Here is a 23,479-nt window from a genome sequence, read left to right as displayed (position 1 = left end):
GCTGAATGCTCGAATCTGATTGGCCAGGAGGTCTGTAACAGCAGCTATGACAGTATTTCCTGCTGTAAGGCAGATCACAGGTTTATATTAATGCTCTTGTTCTAATACCTTATTGTTTCTATGGTATCATGCTAAAGTGCACATTCAAACGGTTGCAGTTCTATGGCTGGCGCCGCGTCCCAACATACAGTGCAGAGTCACTTCACTTCCCCTATAGAGTGCCGCAGGGATGACGTATTTCTGTAGGCTAACCTGGAAGTTAGCATCACCCTGGTTCCCTCAACACAAAGCCAAAAGGATTTTTCCACTGGCTTTTGGACTATTGCAGAAAATAAGCTCTATGACCAACAAAAGTTTGTGATTCTTACATGTTTTGTTCACTCTTTCAGTCTTTATTTAAAAAACATGTTCCCTGATAAAGAGCCACTGGGCTATATTTGTGGATGAATCTGCCCCCCACCTCTTTTGGAAATCTGTCCATTCCGTTTGTTTGTATGTGTAGTAGACGTTTTCCTGTTCGGCGTGATGACATTTAATGTCCCCAACATCCTCTGTAGTCCCATTTAGCCACTTGTTAGCAAGCGCCTTTTTCAAGACAGACACAAGCTTAAAAAAAAATAAATCACGAATGGGGCATTAATGATGTGTTTTATGTTGTAGAATAAAACATGAAAATATCTTGAGCTTGTTAACCACAGACCTTATTTCAGGCATTTACCCAAAACCTCATTCAAAAAATTTCCAGGTTTTAGGAGTCATTCCTGCGGCACTCTATTTAGCAACGTAGCAGCGTGTATGAAAACACAGAGGAGCTGGTCCCTAAAAAGAATTCAACATCGGTAACATGTCCATAAATCATGTCAAAATGCTCATTGCAGTGCTTTGCAGAATTGCACGCTTGATTCAAATCTATTCGAAACTTTGGCCTAAATGGCCCGTCATTCTTTTTTCGTTTAGGTTTTTTTACCTCGTAGGGCTATGTTTTTTAAACAGGGAAATTAGTTTGGCTCTACTGCTCAGTAACTTGCAAAATAGCCTTAAAAACCAACATGAAAAAGAATCGTGATAAGATTGTGGATTGCGATCCTGATGATATTTTTGCCATATCGCCCACCCATACGCATAAGTGTTGTTATGGTGAAGTTTTCTGTAAGGAGATGTTTATTTAATATTTATGGAAGGAGTCTCCAGTGTCGGCCTTTAGGTTTTTTCATCACAAGCTAGGTTTTTTGGTTTTATTAACTTCAAGAGAGAAAAAATAGAGGCTGGTGAGGGAACGACTGTTTATAGCTGCTATAATGCAAGTAAGACCAGGAACTAACTTGTCTCGTGGACGTTCTATAAACAGATTCAAAAATTCTAATCGTTAGTAAATCGTTGTGGTATAAGAAGAAAGAAAACACTCCAGACTGTGCTGTTATTTGCTTTGCTTCAGGCCAGACCACACCATCCCATTGTTGATTATTTTCCTATAACCTGTTCTATGTCCACTTCCTCGGCGTCTTTCTCCGTTCACCGCTCCACCAATTTAGCCCTTTCTAAAAGCGTCTCCCTGCTGACCTCACCATCTTCAGGTCTAAACTGGCTCCAGCTGAGTCTCGGAAACGTCTCGACGAGGCTCCACGTGTAAAATAACAGATGATTAGACACAGTGGTCCGCTCTCGCTTCATTTTTTTTCTTCTCTTATCAGAAAATCCTGTGGAGAAAACCAGTAGAGAGGAAATGCTTTGGTTCAAAACCAGCTCCTGAGGACTCTTAAGCAGGAACTCGTGTGCATGTGTGTACAAAGAAATTAAAAAATTACACAACCCTGCTGATACAAAATGGCTCACACTCAAATCTCATGAACGCTTCTTTTTTGCTTTTTGCGTTGAAGTCGCTTTGCACGAGTACACTCGCACACTGTTCAATTCTCGCTCCTGACTGGTCAGAACGTGTTGATTAATTTTCTATAATTAATAAAGGGAATAGGCAGCATGAACAAGAACACATTGTACCTTGTTACTGTAATTTCCCTGTCTGAACACACTGCATGCACTGAAAGCATGAGAGAGAGAAAAAAAAAAAAAAAAAAAAAAAAAAAAACACTTTAGACTTTTGGATCTTGCTGAATTGCTGTCCTTGAACATTTCTGAGGGTTTGTACAGTCCTAACAACACAACATCAGTGATCAAAGCCCACAGAAGGAAAAGCAGTGCACAGATAAAAAGCCGGCTGGATTTGGCCTCCATCACGCAGCGGCGGTACAATAGCCACTCGACGGAGCTGTTAGCTGAGCCTCGTGCTGATGGAAGCGTTTCTGATCATCATTTCTATGCATGGGATCATCCGACTGGCCGGCCTCGAGCGCATCGCTATTTCACACTCCACGACACACACCGGCTCGGCGCTGATTGTTCACACAGTGTGGTGAGTGCAGTGTTTGGGCTTGACTTGGATTGGAGTGATATCAAAGGCATTGTGGGTAAATTGATCCATCAGTGTTTTACTAACACTCAGAGGCTTTTCCATCAGGATCTTCTTTGTGATTTTCCAACACAGCAGGTCAGAGGATGTTCACTTGTTACACCTGTTTCCCTGCTTCTCCATCAAACTCTCCTGGCCGTCTTCGCAAGGGCCATGTTTTAACACACAACGCTAACACAACGCCAGCGTTAAACACTCATACGTCTCGTACAAAAGTGATTTATCTATCTAACCTGATGAGTAAGACATCACACACAATAATACACCATGTGTGTTTATAAAGCTGTCTATATATCTATCCATCCATCCCTAACTATGTGTCTATAGCTATCCTTCCCTAACACTATCTATCCATCCATCCATCCCCCTATCTATCTACAGTGTCCATCTGTCTATCCCTAAATTAATTAGTGAAACTGTCTGTCTGTCCCTCCATCCTTGGCCCACTCTATCTATCTATTACCCTATCTATCTAGCTAGCCCTAACCCTGTCTATCCATCCTTAATCCGATCTATCCATCCATCCATAACCCCGTCTATCTATCCATCCATCCATCCCTAACCCCATCCAGCCAAAGTATGAGCATAGTATTTTACAGTGTTGAATACTATCCATTACTCAGTGATGAAATGGTTAAAGAGGAATAAAAGCAGAGAGGGAGAAATGTCCAGGTCAGTAACAGAGTGGAGTCTGCAGCAGATAAAGTATAAAGCATAAATACTAGTTTTTTTGGTTTGTTTACGAGAATTGAACATCTTTGAATAAGCGTTTGTCCTTGATCACACATTTCCAGACGGATAACACTTGTTTTTTTTTTTCACACTGCTCTGTGTTTTGGTGTTGGATCCTGTGATTACTGAGTCCACTCAGACGCTGCAGCATTTGCATGTAATCATTAGGAGATTTTCGAGTCGCTGTGTGTGCGCGTGTGTGTGTGTGTGTGTGTGTGTGTGCGCGCATGCACGCATAGCTATACATGTTTGTGAAGTCTGGAGTGATTGAGACGACAGAAAGGAGATGGGTTTTTTCCCGTGTGTGTATGGCATCTTTAAATTTTAGAACGATAAAATAGCTTTAAATGTTATTAGCTTCATCATACACCAAAATACTATCTTTAGTTTTTTATTTAAATAAGGAAGCCTTTATAATAATTATTGGCACCCCTATGCATGCATTGTATATCATAATAAAATAGAAATATATTTTTAATCCATGAATAAAAAGGTTGAGCATTTAAGCACAAGGCCCCTGTTGGATTTTGTCATTTTCCTTCCCCCCCCCCATGTAGTCGATAAACGTTTGATAGCGTGTGTACAGCGCCAGCAGGGACTAATAAAAGCCAGCGTGAAGGAGGACGCGCTCTATTACAGTTCATCGAGCTCCCCTCTATCTTTCTCTTTCTCTCCGTCTCTCCTTGAGCAGGTGCTGGTAATTTCCAGTGTTAAATTATGCAGATAATGCCCAGCCCAGGTATCTAATTAAGATGAAGCAGAGGGTGGTGGGTGGTTATAAGTTCTGGAGCTGTACAGCTCGCTGAGATCACTGCTGTCCATCAATTACACACACACACACACACACACACACACACACACACACACACACACACACACACACACACACACACAGTCTTCAGAGAGCGAAAGGGCTGGCTTGTGGATGATTAGGGGTCCATGCACACCATCAGCACGTCCATCTGTCTTGTCTCACCTGTTGCCAGACTGACAGATCTCACTATTTGCACTGTCGTGAGCCAACTCCTGGGTAAAGTAGGGAGTCTGGCGTTAAGCTGGATTAATTTGGTCGAGCTTTATGTGTTTGTCAGTTTCAGTTAGTCTCACAGCAGTGCTGATTTTCAGCGATTTAGTAGTGTTTAATTTTGTACAGTAATGAATTATACAAGCCTTTCCGATTTATTTGAGGAAACAATAATAGGAATGACCCTCGTGTGAGTGTTACACTATCTGTGTTTGAGTATCTGTTAATTAAAATTTGCGTCCTTGTAGGTGGCAGTCTCCCTAAACCCCAAGTCAAGACAGCTTCGTTAGGACAGGCTGGGAAAGCCAGATCACCGCTACTTCCTGTCTCCGTTCCGACAGCACCCGAAACCGCAGAGGAAGGGCAGAAACCAGCAGAAGACCCCGCAAGTGTGAGTCACACACACAAACACACACAGCTTCAAACACCTTGAAATAAGAAAGCCGAGCTCATTAGAAGCACGTCTCAGCAGGAAGGCTACCCTCTGACTCAGGAAAGAAGTCGTTAATTGTGATGATGCTCTAAAGGAGGGTCTGCTGAGTCTCATTTCCATGTTAAAGTAGCATTCAGGTTACAAACGGCATCTCTAAGCTTTTCAACACCACAGGGGTCTCCAGGAAGTTCTCTAATAAACACAATGCCTATTACTGGATCATACACTGGTACTTCTGCAAACCTAAGACTGAGAGAAGACCATTAGATGCTCTTTTTTTATTTTTTCACTGCAATTTGCTGAGTGCTACTTTAAAGGAGCAGTTAGTAATTTTCAGAGCAATGCACAATAAATTACAGTGAACACACTCTTAAACGCAAATTACAAGGCAAAGTGGCAGATCTGACTCTTTACAGCTGGAGGCGGAGCTTATTTCCAGGCCAGAAAAAAAAAAAAAGAAAGAAAGAAAGAAATGAGAAGGATATTGTTTTACTATTAATATCTTCGGCCTTGAAACTGTTCCAACATTAAATTTGATAAATGAAAAGCCTTAATTAGTATTAAATTGTCCTGAAATCCAAGTTTCTTAAATGTAAATAAATTTAAATGGTTAAATTTATGCTATTCCTAATAGCATATCTTACTTTTTAAGCTGTTGAGCTGAAATTCAGAGACATGTTGATATGAGGAAATGTAATTTAATAATGAAAAAATAAATACTAATAGTTTTGCCAAATAAAACTTGCATTCCATTGAGTTTAAAGCCGATGCTGTCAATTTTTTTGTACGTTTTGTAGTTTCTCTCCCTGTAGAATACACACGCCTAGAGAATCTTCTTTGTGTGACTGATTTTGAAGTATTTTTACTATTTAAATGTATCGTCAATGCAAATTAGGTTTTAAATCACATTTGAAATGGCACTGAATAAAGTTTAAAAGTATTCAGTTTAACACCATGGACTGCAAACTCTAGCTGACCTCTTAGCTTATTAATATTTTATAAATAAGGATCGCAGTTCGTGCTGGTGCTAAAGTTAAGGTCATATATTAATAATGCAATAAGAATAAGTCACAGCATATGTAAACACACCGAGGGCAGCTTCAGGAATGTAGTGAAGAACTGTAAGAGAGACAGGACTGAGAAAATAAGGTGAGGGAGAAGATTGCTGGTCCTGAAGGTCAGCTAATGTCTCTCCTGATAGCACACTGCTCTATAACTGGTCTGGCTTGAGGAGTTCGAGAAATAAGGCTCTTAATGCACTCATCCCATTTATTCCCCCAGCACATACTCTAGGATGTAAACCATCACGACAGCTCATGACAGCTTATGATATGGTTATGTCATGGGTATGCAGTGTTACCCAACACCACACTGTTATCATTAGATGGAGTGTGTCGTTATAGGTACTTAATCACACTTCTACTTCTTTTACTGTACACCACAGCAGTTTGTAAACAACTGCAGTTTTTCATTTAATAAATAACGCAATATCATACATTTTAACTGTTTATACTTACAGTCGACAATGGATAGGGCTGGGCAATATGACATAATATCGATGATATCGTGATAAATTGTCTTCACACTTTTTCTGAGATATCGTGAGTATTGTGATATCTTTTAAAAAAAATTTAATTTGACAATTACAAACTCTGGAAGCAGATATGATAAAGTTTTCTACTGTCTGAATCTTTAAAATTCTGAAATGTTCAAAGGTTTTTATAGATTTTTACACATTATGTAAAATCATCATCAAACTGAATTAAAAGGATTTAAATTTAAATTTTTTTTAATTTTTACTTTTTTAAACTTTAAATTTTTAAATGCAACACTACTGTTTTGCTGGCAGTTTGGTAGAAAACTTGTACATCATGATACGAATTCTAGAAATGTCTCAATATGATTTTTTCACAGAGCACTAATGTGAAACGTCCACGAAACAAGTTAGTTCCTGTTATCATTTACATTATAGCAGCTATAAACAAACATTCCCTCAGAATGAGCTGTTACTCTAGAAACTTATTAGAATCGGGTGCATAAATATAAACATGTGATTTGCAGATGCACTACTATCAGAGCTATGATGTTATAGAAAATTATGCAACAACACCTATGGGTCTGACTTTAGTCAAGTATCCATATTGTGGGTTGTGTTTGTCTTTTCTAAGTCACTCTGCTGATGGCTTCTGTCTTTACCTGCAGGTATATGAGCAGGACGACCTGAGCGAACAGATGGCCAGTCTAGAGGGACTGATGAAACAGCTGAACGCCATCACCGGCTCGGCATTTTAACGTCGGGGACGAACCGGCGGAATCTGTGATCTAGCGGAGGGCCGGCATGCCATGAACTGGGCCACCCACCTGTGACTTTTCAGACTCTCTGGTGTCCCGTGTCCCTCTGCTCCGGCCTTTATTCCACTCATGCGTTCATCGGCAAAAACCCTGCGATGAGACAAAAAAAAGGGGGAAAAAAATAAATCACATGCAAGACTCATAGAAGGGAGCTCTGTTTAGAGCTGGGCCACCTCAAGATGATTCGTTCACCAACGTTTTTGTCTTTTCTTTGCTTTCCACTCACACTGCAGCTTTGGCAAATATAAATAAGATGGAGAAGACTGGGCTCAGAAAATGACACACTGTTTTCTCAGGTCCATCTCTCTGCTGCTCTGTCGCTCCATCTTTCCAAAAACTTTGCTGCGCTTTTCCAAAACACACAGATCGTGACTTAAATACTGCTTTGTGACGAAACAAGTCCACACTCGGTGGATCGGGAAATAAACAATCCATCTCGTTGCAAATATACCTCCATTTCCTGACCAGTAGTTTGACCTACTATGACTGTGTTATAATGCACAACTTCTATACACTTATCGTACCCTGTATTACATCAGTTTCATTTCTTTCAGACACATGATGAAGCGTATGAGCAAACAGTGAGACATTACAGCAGCCATGTTTTTTTTCCCCGTCCTCCGTCCAGCTAGAGGTGAGACGTCGCAGCTGGAAACCAGTGAACGAAACAAACACTGCGAACGAGCAATTTCACTTCCACCCAGGCTGTTATTTTACAGCTTTCCACGTCTACGCTGCGGGGCGTGATGGCGGTCTTGTAGATGAAAGACCCTGTCACATAAAACGGTGTCAACAGCAAAACATGCTGCTGCGTCAACACATACCATGTTTTACTTTTCTATTCCTTTTTTCCCCCCCCATCATTTGTGCTTTGTCAAATCTTGTATTTTTTTTTTTTTTATACATGAGTGGGAGACAAATATTTGGATGTGCCTCTATTTTTTTTCCCTTTATTTATTGATGCTGTCTGAAAGCATCAGTGCATATATTATTTTATTTTATTTTATTTTAGAATTGCACTTGCGCAAACCTGCCAGATAGAAAATCATTTGCAGGGCAAAATATGAAAAAAAATATGGAGGAAGAAGACGAGCGCCCGTGTCCTGCCATTCCTTACGCCCAGAACAAGGCATGGCGCCTACATCAGATATTTTTCTTGTATGCTGTACGCTGTACATGTGTAAACTTTACTATGGACAAAATCATGAACACTGTAGCAAGACAAGAAAATATGCTGTTTTTTTGTATTGTACAGTTCCAATAGAGCAATTGAAGGGGAGATCGTTAGTTAGGTGGTTTTAGGGGTATTTTTTTTAGGGCTGGAGGAGGGGGGGTATTAGGGTGGGAGGAAGGGCTGACGGGGGTTTTAAACCAGTAAATTTAATATATTGTTTAGAGTGTTCCTCAGTAATTTATCATCAAGATGGTGTGTCCATTCTATAAATTATTTCTCCAGTTAAAATGAACAAAAACAGGACGTTGAGAGGAGTGAATCCCTTACGCTAGTACGCACTTGCTCGTACAGGAACAATATGAGAAAACTCAATTTTGCGTGGTTAGTGGTTCAGCAATGAAGGACCAGAGTCAGATCAAGCTATTTTTATTATTTCTTCCAAATTAGTTTTAGTCTTGACTTGATTTCCAGTATAAATTTAGTTCCAATAAGTGTCTAATCATTTGCCAATTTGCCAACAGTTTGCCATTAAAAAAAAAAAAAACATGTTTGCAAATTGGGTGTTTATTAAGCTAATTATCGATTTAATATAATTCCCTCAATTTGGACATTTTGATTAAGAAATTGACCTCACTAAAATACTACATTGATTCTAACATTTCTAACCAAACCCCAATACTGTGACAAACTTTTTATATAATAAAGCGAAACCAATATCGTATACGTATTTTTCCATCCTTCTTAAATTGTCCAATTTTAGCGTTGTTAACCAAACTAGAGTAGACATTGAAAGGTACAAGTGTACATTTTGTTGCCATTTGAACGAGGGGAGAACGTTGCACACCTTCGAAAGTGTGAAACACACCCCCTTTGGCCATTTCTACACACGACGTTGTATACAATTGCTGGTTTTGTAATGCACTGTAGAACAGTCTAATGGTCCTTTTTTATATAGAAATGTTATTTCAATTGTGCATTCTTTTGGTTTGATAAATAAAGTTTTTGATAATAAAAAAACAAGCATCACTTCTTTCAATAGTATTTGATTTACCTCTGTCTGGAATCCCTCTGTCATTCACTGCTTTGTATAGATCACGAAACGGAAAACTCATCATCGTGACCAGCTGTTATAATAACAATCAACTAGGCAGGGGTCTCAAACTTATTTAAGGGAATGGGCCACATTATGCTTAGTCTAACAATACTACAAACAATACCTTTCAGAAAACTTCACTTTTTGTAATCTCCCAATCATTCAGGTTTCTTAGTGGGTGGGTGTGGGTGTGTGGGTGGATGGTTCAAGTGAGAAAAACAAACATGACAAATATGATGACGTTTATGACAAGTTGAAAGATTTAATTGCCGAGATTTCCAAGGTTGCAGTTTAACTAAAAACAACAACTTGTCTACTTTTGGGGACATTCTCCACTACATGATGTGACGCCTCACTTTAACTGTGGCTGCGTACAGCCAAGTAGTTCAAATTCTCTTGACTTTCTGCTTCCAAAACTACAGTTAAAGACAAACAACCTCCTCATCAACCGATCTTCATCGTTATTTCATCTGCATCACTGAGAATAATAAATCTAATCTAAAGAGCTAGCCAGGTTAGTTATTTAGCTGCACAAGCCTTGTGTGAAAGTAGCCTTAAGGTTATTGTGAAAACAGTTGTAGCTTTTCATAAGACTGCATTTGTTTGAAATTGCTCAAAACGTCCTAATAAACGTTGAGTTCTTAAACCCAAATTCAAGTTCTGACCTATTGGACCACATTTCCTTTAGCGCAGTGTGTCTTAACTCCACTCTTAGGAACCGGCTACCTGCAGAATTTCACCTTAATGAGGGTTTGATAATTAGCTCAGGAGCTGGATCAGGTGTATTTGGATTAGGGAAACTCGAAACTGCAGCGCAGGTGGGAGTTGAGAAACCTTGTCTTATCCCTCACTAAAATAGAGAAGAGCATTGTGGCTTAGACTCGGACCCACACCCTGCGATGTGTACCTGCAGGAGGAGAGCAGATGCTGCGTAAATGGGTGTGATTAATGGGGGAGTAGTCTGGCATATGTTGCACCAGACGCCTCAGCATGGCCGCCAGGAGAGCCGCCAGTAATAGAGCTGCGTCCTGAAGCTCCTCAGCAGGTGATCTCCATTAAAATGTGGCACGATCCATCAATAACCCGGTGAATAGCTTGATAGCGGAGTGAAATTTTCATATGCAACTTCACGCATTTCAAACTGAGGTGTTTAGAATCAGTGAAATGAAGCAAGTGAGCATATATTTACGAAGAAGAATTTACATTAATTGGCAGCAACAATCTCATAGCACCAGTGCAAAACTAAACAAGAAAACATCTTGTATGATCGACTAAATTTAAGTGGAAATAAGAAATAATAATATCCTAGCGATACCACCATGTCATGATAGTCATCCATGCCTGGCAGTTCAAGAGAGCAAAATTAGCCATGCTCTCTCAATGACAGAAATGAGTCAGTCAGTCAGTCCTGTCAATCAGAGTGACATGAGCCAATCAGAAGAGAGCAGTTAGCACATTCCTCCGAGTGTGAGGAACAGTTTGAAAAGATCTCTCAGTAGCACGTTAGCATTCACCTTCACTGCTTGCAAGCTACTGTATCATAGCAGAAAGCAAGTTATTGGAAGGGAAGGAGAAAATTGGGTAAAAAAAGAAAAATACATTGCCTACATTGGAATTGAATAAATGTTAAGTATGTAATTAAATGCTAAAAAAAAATAATAAAATAATAATAATAATAATAATAATAATAATAATAATACAGTCCACACCACATTGCTAGCACTGGCAGAACAGACTATGCTGGTTCTGACAGTAGATCCCCGACATCTGCTGCTGGAAGATCAAAAAATCTGCTGTAGGCAGTGAGCCTGCTTCAGTTCAGAATGAAAGATGAATAGATTCTTATAGTAAATAAGTAAGACTGACATTTTACACTCTCAGAAATAAAGGTATTTTTCCTCATCACTGGCAAGGTACCATCATCTTTCGTACCTTTAGTATGCAACTTTCCTGAATATAACCTGTTTTAAATAATTTATGGTACATAACTGGACCTTAAGGACCACTGATGTACCTTTAAAAACCTCTTTAATTCACTAAAAGCTAATTAAAGGTAGAGCACATGTACTGTCCCATGTAAAAGAGGCAGACTAAATAGGGTTGCGCAAAAATATCAGATCACGATTCGCAAAGCTATTTCTATTGCTCATGATATATAGTTTGGCTAAAAAAAAGTTCCAAATAAAAAAAAAAAAAAACTGTCAAAAACTGAGCTCAATCATGCATTTTTTTAAAACAAAAAAAGGCTTTATAAAAATAAATTTAATTAAAGAAATTATTTCAAACAACAAAATTATGTAATAACGATTGAGTCTCAGACTAAGCGAGCACTGCTGAAAATCACTGAGAAAATCTCACAAACTAATTCAGATTACTGACCGATTTCAGTCCTGTGTGAATATTATTTATTAAGTAGACATTGAGCACATTAACAAATTCACACCTATCCTTGCCTGTATATTGCATCAGAATTTTCCAAGTGTTTTAGGTGTTAAAGAAGAGGAATCTCAGCATCTTCCCAGATGTTCAGGACAACATGCACAGCAGGAAGTTCTGCAGCCTTTTGAACAGTAAGGGGATTCCTTCAGGGCAGGTCTGATGTGGGTTTTGCAACTTAAACAATAATATTTCTTTACACATACTAGATTTCAATAGAAACAGCCAGCAATGCAGGTAGACAGTGAGAGAAGTACTTCCTGTCGCTAATTTAAAAAAAAAAAAAAAAAAAAAAAAAAGCTGTCTATTCCATTTCACTAGATGCACCATTTTTATTGCAACTTCATTATCTGAGTCAGTAGAACAGATTGACACATTTTGCGAAGTACCACATTGAAAATGTGGCAGGATGTTCTGTCTATCTACGATAATGTCTTTTTTAAAAAAAAAAACAAAAAAAACAAAATGAACAAGTTGAAATAGACGACGATGATGACAGTATCAACAGGGGTGCCTCCGCGACGTCTAGTCCTTCGTTACTAATTTGTATGGCAGAATTACCCTTAAAATATACTTCAAACAGGAAGGAAGCTATTGAAGAAAAACTATTTTCTGGCAACTGACATTGCAGTGACCTTGACCCTGTTTGGTTCAGTTCTAAAATCCAATCATCTGGTGGTTACAATGACAATTCCTTATAAATCCTAAACTAAAACATTCAACCACTTGTTCGAGATATCATGCTACTGAGATTGCTGAATCTCAGACAGACACACAGACATGAACACGCAAGTAACATCTTTGTATAACAAACAGGATTGAAGCTATTAAAGAAAAACTATTTAAGACATTTGACCTTGCTGTGACCTTGATCTTTTTTGGATCAGTTCCAAAATCTCATCAGTTCATCTGCTGGTTACGATGATAATTCCATACAAATCCTACAAACATTTAACCAATCGCTCTTGAGATTTCTCACTAACGAGAATCTCAGACAGATGGACTGACAACCTGGATGGACTGACACGGACACAGAGGCATAAAAACATGCCATTTTTAAGAAGTGGTGTTTGCTTATGGTCTGTTTGGGCCTTCCAAAGACTCCAAATAAAGCATAAATAATCAGCTACATTGTGCAGCCGCTGTAAACATGTCCAAAACACTGAGAGACAGAACATCTGTCCTGCGTCCATTTAGCCAATTTTTACCCGTGTTATGGTCATTTGTTGTTTTATGCGTTTAAAGCACTCAAAGCCACTGTGCCACAGAGCTATTAGCTGTCCAGGCTGTGTACGTGTGTGCGTGTGTCTACAACATCTCATGTGTCTCTAGCCAATGGACATACACATCCAAACAAGCAAGTTACAGAATTGCTTAACGTACCACAGAAATGGTATCTGATTACTGTACTGAACCTAATATCTGGACTGGGGTGCCATGGTATGAAGAATTCACACTTTGGTTACCACCAGCTTATTTTTAGAAGGGGATGTCATTAAATGCACAATTGCAATGCAATTGTTTTTGTATAGACAAAAATATAGACAACTTTGTTGTAATTTAGGTTATAAAATAAGCAAAGGACACTGTGTTAAGGTTCCATTTACTAACATAATTCATCAACATTGGAAACATGGTGTAGTTTAATCTATGCAAATTTATAACTGCATTAGTTTAAAACAACTGTATTTTTCAAAGAACAGTTAAAACGAGATAATTATGGTGCATTAATGCTGATGCTCATGGATTTGTTAATCCTGTAAATAGGGTTAGTCATATTGATAACATGTTGCATTAAGATTACTAAAACTATGTGATTTCCCTAGCATGTTCTCACGTCAGCATGTGCTGACTATAGACCGCTCAAAACAAAGTTCACTATTCGAATACTGTTCAAACGTACATATCATTTACATATAGTATGAAATTTGATTGGTTAAGATCATTGTTTTACTTTAAGTAACCCAACGTGAGTCTAGAGAAAACACATATTAACCAAACCTTTTAGCTGTGTGACCCGTGGTATTTGTAGTAAAAGGGGCGTGCGAATCCGGGTCAGTATCGGCCTGTCATGAGGCAACAACCAAAATTCATTCATGGCCTGAACATTACAACTAGTACATTTAAAAAAAAATGAAAGTGACATAACTTGCAAACACCTGAAAAGCTCCATGAGGAAACTGTTTGGATTTTAACGCATGGTTATGTCTGTAAAAAATTCAAGCTAATTTTATATCTAATACTGGAATGCATTCAAATACTAAAAGTGAAATTTAAATAAACTCCAAACTGATTCCACAAAGAGCTTTTCAGGCGTTTGCAAATTTTGTCCATGTTTATTATTTAAAGGTTCCTACTTTTACAAATATCCAGGAAAATGGTTTAATTGTTTAAGTCATGGTCTCAGCAGATATTTATTATGTGCCTGAGAAAACCCATTTGGACAATCATGTTATGGTCCAGAATGCTTATTTGTGTTTGGATGGGCCTCTCGTCAGCCATTTTATAGACCCTCCCCAAGGCCCCTTCACTCCTCCCAATCTTAGTTGAAAAAAATGGCTGAAAACAACCAGCACAGGGGGCACGCTGTGCTTCAAAAAAACACCCAGAATAAACACTGGCAGCGCATTTGCAAGATGGAGTAATTTATTACTGGTGAAGAGGTAGCTGAATGGCCCATCATATAGTTTAAAATGCTAATGATGCCAACATGCTAATACTGAAGGTTTAAGTCTCTTGAGACCTCATTACGAAGAAAACAGGACTGCATTTCACCATTCTTATAAATCAGTGAGCCGAATTTCATGGCTTTTCAAGCTGAAAATGGGTGGGAATGGGGGTGGACTCAGGGAATCTTGAACCTACCTACTTAACCACTTGAGATCTAATCGTGACTAATTTTGACAAATCTTGCCTAATGCTTCTTTAATTTACTAGCTGTAATGTTAAGGTTCTGCATCTATTTAGATTGCATCGTAATCATCGAACAGTAGTACACAGTATTCTCACATGAAGTCAGTGCTTAAAATGACATACTTCTAAGTAAACTGACAAAAGAAATACTTACACTCACTCGTGCACACACACACACACACTCCATCAGCATACACTGCCCATCTTAATACCTCACAAAATTCGTAGGTGGTTTTGTTGGAATTTGTAACACTAGCCCCAGCCTTCAACCTTCACAGCTGTTCTTAATTTTAATTCTCAGAAATGCACAGAAATGAGATTGTGTTGTCTTTCAGCAGCAGGTTAATATCTAGCAGAATAATAAACTCGAGTATCTTCTAGAAAGGCAGAGAAATACAAGACTATTCACACAAACACAAAAAAGTATATTATACGGAAATGAAAGAAAATTTGGGTGGTGTGTAATTGAGATTTCGATTCAATCAGTGCAGAATCAGTGAGGAAATGACTCAGGACTGAAAACAAAATTACCAAAAGAAAGATGTTTGTGGAGCCGACGTGGTGTTGCATTTAGCAGTTTTCAAACTTTGTTTTGCTTTTCTTTTCCCCCAGGAGTGGAAGGTAATGAGTGTCTTTATAACAACTTGTCAGACTTAAATGAGAGACAGGCCTCACTGAATGGCCCGAGGCACGAGGAGACACTGAATACTGCAGTTTTCAGCTGAATAAACAATTTTGTAAACAACTTAAGTTCAACATATTTTATTACTTCTCTCTGTTGTAGGAATCTGGAACTATGTTGTTTATAATAAAATCCAGAAAAGGTTCTTTAAAATGACACTATAGAAGAAGCATTTTTAGTGCCCTAAAGCAGAGGTTCTCAAACCTTTAGTAGATAGGAACTCCACGTAAGCGTATAAAAAAAGTAACGATAAACCTGCAGACCCCAAGGACAGACTTATTTCATGAACATAATCCAAATATTATTAGGCACAATAATTAAATGTTTGCAATAATTTTGTCCATTTATTAGAGCCACAGAGCTTTTTAATTTCTGATTACATTATTATAATAATTAGATTTAAGCTGAACTTTTTTATTTATAGGTCTACTTGTTTGTAAATGATTGTGGAACAGGCTAATAAGAACACAACAACAACAACTATAATTTAATAAATAACTGTAAGAACATAAATAGCTTAGACTCCTTGGCTATGCTTCATGGAACCCTGGGTTTGAGAACAATAGCATCACATCCAGAGCCTCATCAAACTACTCTGAGCACAAACTCCCATAATTCCTGTCATTACTTCGCTCCCAATCAACTTGCTACTAACGAGCTCATTAAGGATTCTCAGTGGAGGACTAAATACACAAGCTATAAACACCCTCATGCAAAGTCTTGCCATTGTCTTTGTGCATAATCCAGCAGTATATTCATACCGGCTTCCATTACTGACCTCGTGGCCTCGTAGTATTTGCTACTTTCTGCTTGTCCACCTGTATCCCAGTGTGTTTGACCCACGCCTATTAGTCCAGGATTTGGATTTGTTAAAAATAAATCTTGTTCTTGTATTGCAGAGTCTCACAGGCTGTTACACATCTTCCTAAAGAACCTGCCATTCCGTGCTTCTTCAATGGTAACATTTATAGTGGAATTTATTTTCTTTTATGGGGTAGCATTGGCAGCTCACAGCTTCAGAGTCTCCGGTTCGATGTTAAGCTCGGGTTAATGTCTCGCATGTTCTCCCAGTGTTTGAATGGGTTTCTCCAGGTTCTCTGGTTTCCTCCCACCTCCCAGAAACATGGCAGGAGGTGGACTGGCTATGCTAAATTGCCCCTAGTTGTAAATGCATATGTGCATGATGCTTTGTGATGGACTGTCATCCATTCCAGGATGCATTCATACCTCAGGCCCAGTATTCCCAGGATAGGCTCCAGATCCACTGTGACCCTGACAAGGATAAAGCACTGGGCTAAATGAATGGGCTTTTTTTAAAAAAGTTCTTTATGGCACCAACAAAACTAAAAAAAAAAACATCAAAATGTTCGTTATTAAGCAAAAATGGTAATTAAAAAAAAAAATATATATATATATATATATATATATATATATATAAAATTTTATTAACAAAATACTCCCAAGGTTTCAAAGCATTTTGAGGTAATGTTAAACTGAAACAGCACAAGGTCGAGAATAAATGAAGAGACCACCCATGATGAGAAGAAATGGCTTGATGATTATTCAGAATTATAATAACCATGATTATAACAGACTGCATATTTTACCCATTTTTTTTTTTTTTTTTTTTGTTATCCAAGTTAGCCACTGCAGGATATTTAATTACTTCCTGCAGTGAAAATTTCCCAGTGGTAAAAGTCACCTTTTTGTTTCTTCATGAGGTATGGCAAGTTTCTTGGTTTCACACAGTTATATTTCTCCCTTTTCTTATCAACACATCTGAAAACAACACAATCTTTATTTGGCTGGGCTAATTACCTTCATGCATATTTCACCAGATCACCATGTGTTATCTGTAAAACAAGAATTAGAGTGCACTACACCGCCAAAACCCTCCATTTCCCTGTCAGAGCCTGGGCTACAGAGTTAATGGCGGAAACACCGCGTTAATCAGACAGCACATAAAACCGCAGCCCTGTGAGCATGATATTAATGAAGATGAAGCCCTCAGGTGGGCTTTAATCAAAGCATTAACAGTAAACAGTCCTTAGACAGTTCACCTGGCTGCTTCCATCCGCATGGATAGCAATTTCTGATCATCTCTTTTCATCAGTTTGACTTATTTCGGGTTAAACAGATTATTATGTGGTTGCACATGTGGTAGGCTACTCGGTAGCTATAAATCAAACTACAGATGGGTGACAAATTAAAGGAAAAAACAAAAGTGTTTTTGTAATGTGTTAGACCACCATGAGCCACCAAACAGCTTTAACACTCCTTCATATCAATTCTACACATCTCTAGGAACTGTACTGGAGCGATAGATGCCATTCTTCCAAAAGATATGACCTTAGCTGGTGTTTTTATGATGGAGGTGAAGAGCGTTATCTAACAAGTCGCTCCAAAATCTCCCATAGGTGTTTATTTGGGTTGTGATCTGGACACTCAACATCATTTCCATCCTCACCAAACCATTCAAGTGAGCCCTAATATGTTGTGGTTGGGAGTGAGGTCATCCTACAGGAGACTGCACCCACCAGAATTGAAATGTTTCATCATAGGATAAAGGAAGAACTTGTATTGGTCTACGGTGACATTTCGCTCTACGGTGAAAAGTGGAGCCAAACCATCATAGCGAAAATAAATAAATCCCCCTCTACAGCATAACGAAGCCAGTGTTTTTTCCTTCCATTCGTCGACCATGTCTAGCATGGCAAAATTAGCTTAACTACTTTGAAGTTATGTCCATGTTTGACATCAAATAAAGAAAAAGAGGTGTTTAATCTAAAACAAAACTGGGTTCATAGCTTTCAAAAGAAGATCTACTTGTAACTCGGTACAGAAACTGCAACGTGTGGTGGTGAGGCATAAACTCAGTGTAGCTTTCCAAAATACACTGTCATAATCCATAGCGAGAGCTAATCAAACGCAGCCAAGGGTTAAACATGGGAGATAAATATGTGGAACCTCAGGCAAAATTTGAAAGCCTGAATAAATGGGGTAACAAGAAAACAAGGCTTGGATATCCTCCTTATCAAAAACGTATGGCTAGACTATGTGACAGTACAAAAAAAACAAACGCAGAAACTAATCATGGGCTAACACAAAGTTAAGTCAGGATTCCCAGCTCAGAATGGGGGAAATCTTTAAGGATTCCCCATAGGGATGAAATAAAGGAACATTTAAGGTTGCAGATTTAAACTTACAACGATCCAGATAAGCTACTAACATAATTGAACGGTGACTAGAGGCACTTCTTTATAGTGATCAGTTTTTGACTATAAAGAAGAATTTGAAGTGATTATATTTGGTTTCATCATGGTGCTTCATGTTACCATTTTTGACTGGGGTCGCCAATTTTAAATAAACACATACTTCTACCCAATCATCTTTGAATACTGCTTTCATCATTGGCTTTTCTTTAAACACCCATGGAATCAGTTTGCAAAAAAACAGAGACCAGAGAGCATGTGTGTGAAAGTCTGAAAACTCTTCCATTTCTGAGATAACGTAGCTCTGTAAGCTAGTCTCTGATCCAACGAGCTGCTCTAGCTAAATAATTTACGTAAATGCATGCGATTGGATATACCGCAACAGAGGGTCCGCTACAGAAGTCACGCTGTCTCATGTTTAGGAAACTAGAGTCACTGAACTACAGTCAGTTTTCATGTGTTTGTCATCTCTGCTACAGTATTTTTTCCAAGTACTCGGTTCGGTTCGCTTAAATACTTACTACTGGGTCTGTGTCCAGATGGCGGTCCACCATTTAATGACTCCTGCTTTAAGCTTTTATGGGCTGTGGTGTTGTCAGACTCATCGTAACTGAAAATGTCTTTTCTTCTGCACCGCAGTCACATGAATGTAAATGAATACAAATTTGAACAAGCCAAAAGCCAGGAAGATTTCAATTGCGGGTCAGGATTGGGGTTGTAGCTTTTCTTAGCATGTCTAATAAAATTGCTCTGGTCATTACAACGTCTATGAATGCTGTGTGAGACTGGGGTGCCTTTCTCTTCACACCTTCACTTCTTTGTCTCCTACCTTTCATATGCTCAACCCTTCTGTCTTTCCCTTTCCCCTCTATTTTAAAGCGACTGTGAAAAGGCAGCATATAAATATAAGGAATTATCATCATTATTTTATCATTATTACTGGTTATTATTCTGAACGGCAGCTCATTTGTGTCTTTAGAACAGTCATGGGAATACGTTGTAAAGCTCCATCTGTAATTTCCTGCGCTGACATTTCCGAGTGTATGGAAATGACATATACATGAAAATGTTGTGAGATGAAACAAGAGAGAAAAGCACATAAAAGACTGTTGATCGGTGGGTGTCTCATAGAAAAGCCTGAAGGGCAGGACTGACATTTAAAAGAATTACCATTCATTCATATATTATGTGTTTAAAATAAGTGCACTACAACAAAAAGACAACAGAAAGTTCGACTAGATCTTAACCTTTTGTTTACAATAAAGGCAGACGGAAAATGTTATGCATGACGTAATTCATGTCTTTTTTGTATTTTGCTGTCTAACTGCAAGTCAAATGGTCAGAAAAACCCCATTTAAACACGATTTCTTCTATTTACCTAATATTAGCTAATCTCATAAATTATTAAAGTACTTTTCATAGCTTTTACATCACCTTCTATATTTTATGACTGCTTAAGGCCATCAGGTAAAATTCGATTTGAAAGGCCTACTATAGAAGTTTCACTCTGTGTTGGGGTGTTATTTGGCACAATAGTTTTCACGCTCTTCCAAAAACTTCCAATAAATAAATACATTTCAATTTGGCTTGCAGGGATTTTTATAATATACCATGTCCTGCTTATCTGATGAAACTCTCCTATTATAGAAGTTATAGCAGATATAATATAGCAGAGTGTTAACAGCAGCTTTTACTGTTTCTAAAAAATATTACATCCAGATATCCAGCCATCATTAGTTTGATATCACCGTTTTGAAGATATTTTTATTTTAGAGCGTGTTATGTCCAGGTTTTATAAAGAAAATGCAGAAACAATTAGCAGCTCTTCTACAGCTATTGCTATTGTTAAATATCTACAATGATGCAATTATTGAGTACTAATTAATGCAGAACAATTTGATTATTTTCTTACACCATATATCAGAGGTTCCCAAACATTTTGTTGTGTGTTGTTATAGGAAAATCCACATCAGGTGGTGTGATGTGGCTTGATGCAAAGCAGGCTGGTTTATACTTGCTCATACACAAGCAGAACAGCGGTGATGAGAGCGGCATTATTATTCTCACACTGTACATCTGGAAGATTTAAAAGCAACATTTACTAGATGGCATGTCCAAGCCAAAACATCCATGTTCAGCAGGTTTCCAAGTCAAACTGTAAAATGTTTAGCAATTTCATGCACTGTCTCTCTTAAAACTTTCCACTGTCCTCATGATTCCTGCCATGAGCTTCGCCTCAAATCAAAAACGTACATTCAAAAGTATTTACTAATCTAGAAAATCCAGTAGGCTGGTACGCAAAACAGACCTTTCTGTAGGTAGAGATGTTTTTAAACTTAAAACATTAACTGTAATAGAAAAAACAGTTAGTGTTAGTACTCTAACAGTCTAGAAGAGTACGTAAGTATGTGATTGGAAACAGCGCTAGTTTGTAGAGAGACAGATTAAGTCCATTAGCCCTGTTAAGCTATTAAGCTAATATGAATGAACTGGATTCTCTCTCACTTTGGGTAAAAAAAAATTTACTCAAAATGAATAAACAGAAATATCACAGACATTCAGCATGAAGATCAGAGATTTTATAAGGGATGCTAGGACAAAATATTTTACTGATAACTGGGGTGTATATTAAATACGATTTGTGGTTCTCAGGTCAAAATTTGCTCATTTTTAATACATTTAATGTGTTTAACAAGATCTCTACAGCACTGTAATTATAATATACAGACTGCATTTTTAAAGAAAGATTATATTCATTTTGCCTTGCCCTTATCCAGAAGTTTCTCACGCTAGCACAAAAAGACCATGGTCTGAGAATAACAATGTGAAAACACTGTTTGAGGGGAGTTATTAGGAGAGTTTTTACAGCAAAAGTGCTTGGTGAAGACGTGGATCTTTAGTCTGCGTTTCAAGACAGTCAGTGACTCAGTCAGTGTTCAGACAGTGAGGGGAAGTTCATTCCACCACCTGGGTGTGTGTTTTTTGCAGAGCGGAGTTTGATGAGTGGGAGTTAATTGGTGGGAACGCAGTAAAAGGGTGAGAAAACTTGAGAGGAAAGAAAATGTGAAAAGTAACGAATCTACATTCTGGATTGGTTGCAGGGTTCTGATGGAGATCTGAGAGCGAGAAGCAGTAGTCCATTCTTGAGACGAAACAAACCTAAACAAAACACCTGAGTGGCCTTTATAAAATAAATTAATTAAATAATAAAATAAATAAATTAATTAATTAATATGCCCCTGAAAATCCTGGAAATCACTGGAAAAAACTCAGCTGTAGAAAGGTCAGCAGAGTGAATTCTGGCTCAGACGGTTCCTCAACATTAGTTACTCCAGTTCATAACTGGTCTCAGCTAGAGACGTGTATGGGACTGTTTTTTTCAATCCCACTTATGCATTTACATGATATTTACACAATATTTTTGTTTGTACTTGTCCGCAATATTTTCTGATTGATTTAGTTGGTTCTGTTTCTCAAAACAAAAACTAGTAGGCTAATTTAAACCACTGCGACCCTGACCAGGCAGTTACTAAGGATGCTGTAAATGAATCTCGCAGCAGCGCACGTTCATGTTAATGTGATCGTTGTTAGTCATATGAGCTTCATATCTGCTTGCTCGCTCATGCCCACATGACTGTAAAAACCTTCCGCATCCCATAGGATCCCAGTCTTGATGCAAAAATTTAGTCTCAAACAGATGGTCCATGAATTTTTTTTGCCAATTTGCCAAAAAAAAACCCAATAGTGCGACTCCTATTTGTATATATTTGTATCTGTTTAGAACATATCTGTTCATTCTGAATAATGTATTCATATTCATAACCTTTGAAACTGAGCTATGACTGATACAAAAACCTTAAATACTTCAGAAGGGAATTCCTTCTGCATTGCTAATTCCGTCAAACACTTCAGCCTCATATGATGTCCATATATATTCTTGAATAATTTTTTTGAAAACTTGCTGTGCTAGCCTCCAAAGCGACTTCTGAAAAACAGGAACACAAGCCTGCAGTAGTCTGAGCGTGGCTGTGAGTATAGCATAACTTTTTACTCCCCAGTTACTCCTCACTACTTCCCATTACTCTGGTATAGTGCATATAGATTAGTAGACTTAACTTTTTTTGTACAAAAGAAACTGAAACTGAATTTAAAGAAAAAGAGAGTTATATTCATGGATTCATGGCACGTCAATGTGAAGAAGCTGATCTAGGCTGCGATTTCATATCTACATGAATATGATTACATGCATGATGGAGCTCATCACTATCAAGCTCAGCACTCTTTCCACACTCCTCTCTCGACGTATGCATTTCTTGCTGTAATAACTTGTTAATCATTTTCATGGTCAGTGTATTACGAGCTTTTTACAACAAGTTAAATGGATTCTGTAATTGTAGTGCGAATTGAACAAAATCAAGAAATGACGCACAATTTCATGAATAGTGCGTTCTGGCAAATTACGAAATGGTGCAGTTTGATTAATAACCGTTCACAGAAAGATTGTAAAACAGCTAACAGGCAAAAAGCACATAGCAGGTCTCGCTTGGTGCCATGATGGGCAGATAAACATAGCTAATAACAGCTATTTCACACTTGATGTGACAGCGCTAATTCTCCCAAAGTGCAGGCTTTTTGAAAATGTCCATCTTCGCTAATTCTCCTACTCTGCATTCCACTTAGGATATTTTGTGCCACTCGAGACAAGTTTCTGTCTCAAAGGGTTTTTGGTCTCAAATTTTCCTGATATGATCCAGTGCTGAAAATAAAGGTCAATGAATTCAAATTAGCACAAAGCCAAGTGCATGTGCGAGTACTCTAATGAAACAAAAAGCCATTATATCTTCCCATCTTGATTAAATTCAAATCTACTCTCCTTTTTTAACATTTATTTCCACTCCTCATTTATCCACACACCTTGGGATCCCTCAGCATTTGGACTTCTGCTAAACAAATCTGTCAAG

The 23,479-nt window shown here is 38.1% G+C and overlaps 1 protein-coding gene and 1 long non-coding RNA gene across 5 annotated transcripts in view; one reads left to right on the top strand and one right to left on the bottom strand.

Annotated features, from left to right (window-relative positions):
- dcc (DCC netrin 1 receptor) overlaps positions 1–9,798 on the top strand; it is a 218,970-nt gene extending 209,172 nt beyond the window's left edge. The window contains exons 28-29 of one of the 2 annotated variants that reach the window (XM_026921883.3): positions 4,472–4,614; positions 6,859–9,798. In XM_026921883.3, coding sequence (XP_026777684.3) covers positions 4,472–4,614; positions 6,859–6,948 — 233 coding nt within the window. In that variant the 3' untranslated portion in view covers positions 6,949–9,798. The remainder of the gene's footprint in view (positions 1–4,471; positions 4,615–6,858) is intronic. The other variant, XM_026921884.3, reaches the window with a different exon arrangement.
- Positions 1–23,479, bottom strand: part of LOC113531279 (uncharacterized) — a 45,187-nt gene that overhangs the window by 8,270 nt on the left and 13,438 nt on the right. For 2 of the 3 annotated variants that reach the window (XR_004577410.2, XR_003403238.3), the window contains exon 3: positions 7,018–7,098. This is a non-coding gene — a long non-coding RNA (uncharacterized LOC113531279). Of the gene's footprint in view, positions 1–733; positions 820–7,017; positions 7,099–23,479 lie in introns of those variants that run through there. The other variant, XR_008301076.1, reaches the window with a different exon arrangement.

This window comes from Pangasianodon hypophthalmus, chromosome 27, assembly GCF_027358585.1.
Source record: "Pangasianodon hypophthalmus isolate fPanHyp1 chromosome 27, fPanHyp1.pri, whole genome shotgun sequence".
In the NCBI taxonomy this organism is placed as follows: Eukaryota; Metazoa; Chordata; class Actinopteri; order Siluriformes; family Pangasiidae; genus Pangasianodon; species Pangasianodon hypophthalmus.
This window is presented reverse-complemented; position numbering and strand designations above follow the sequence as displayed.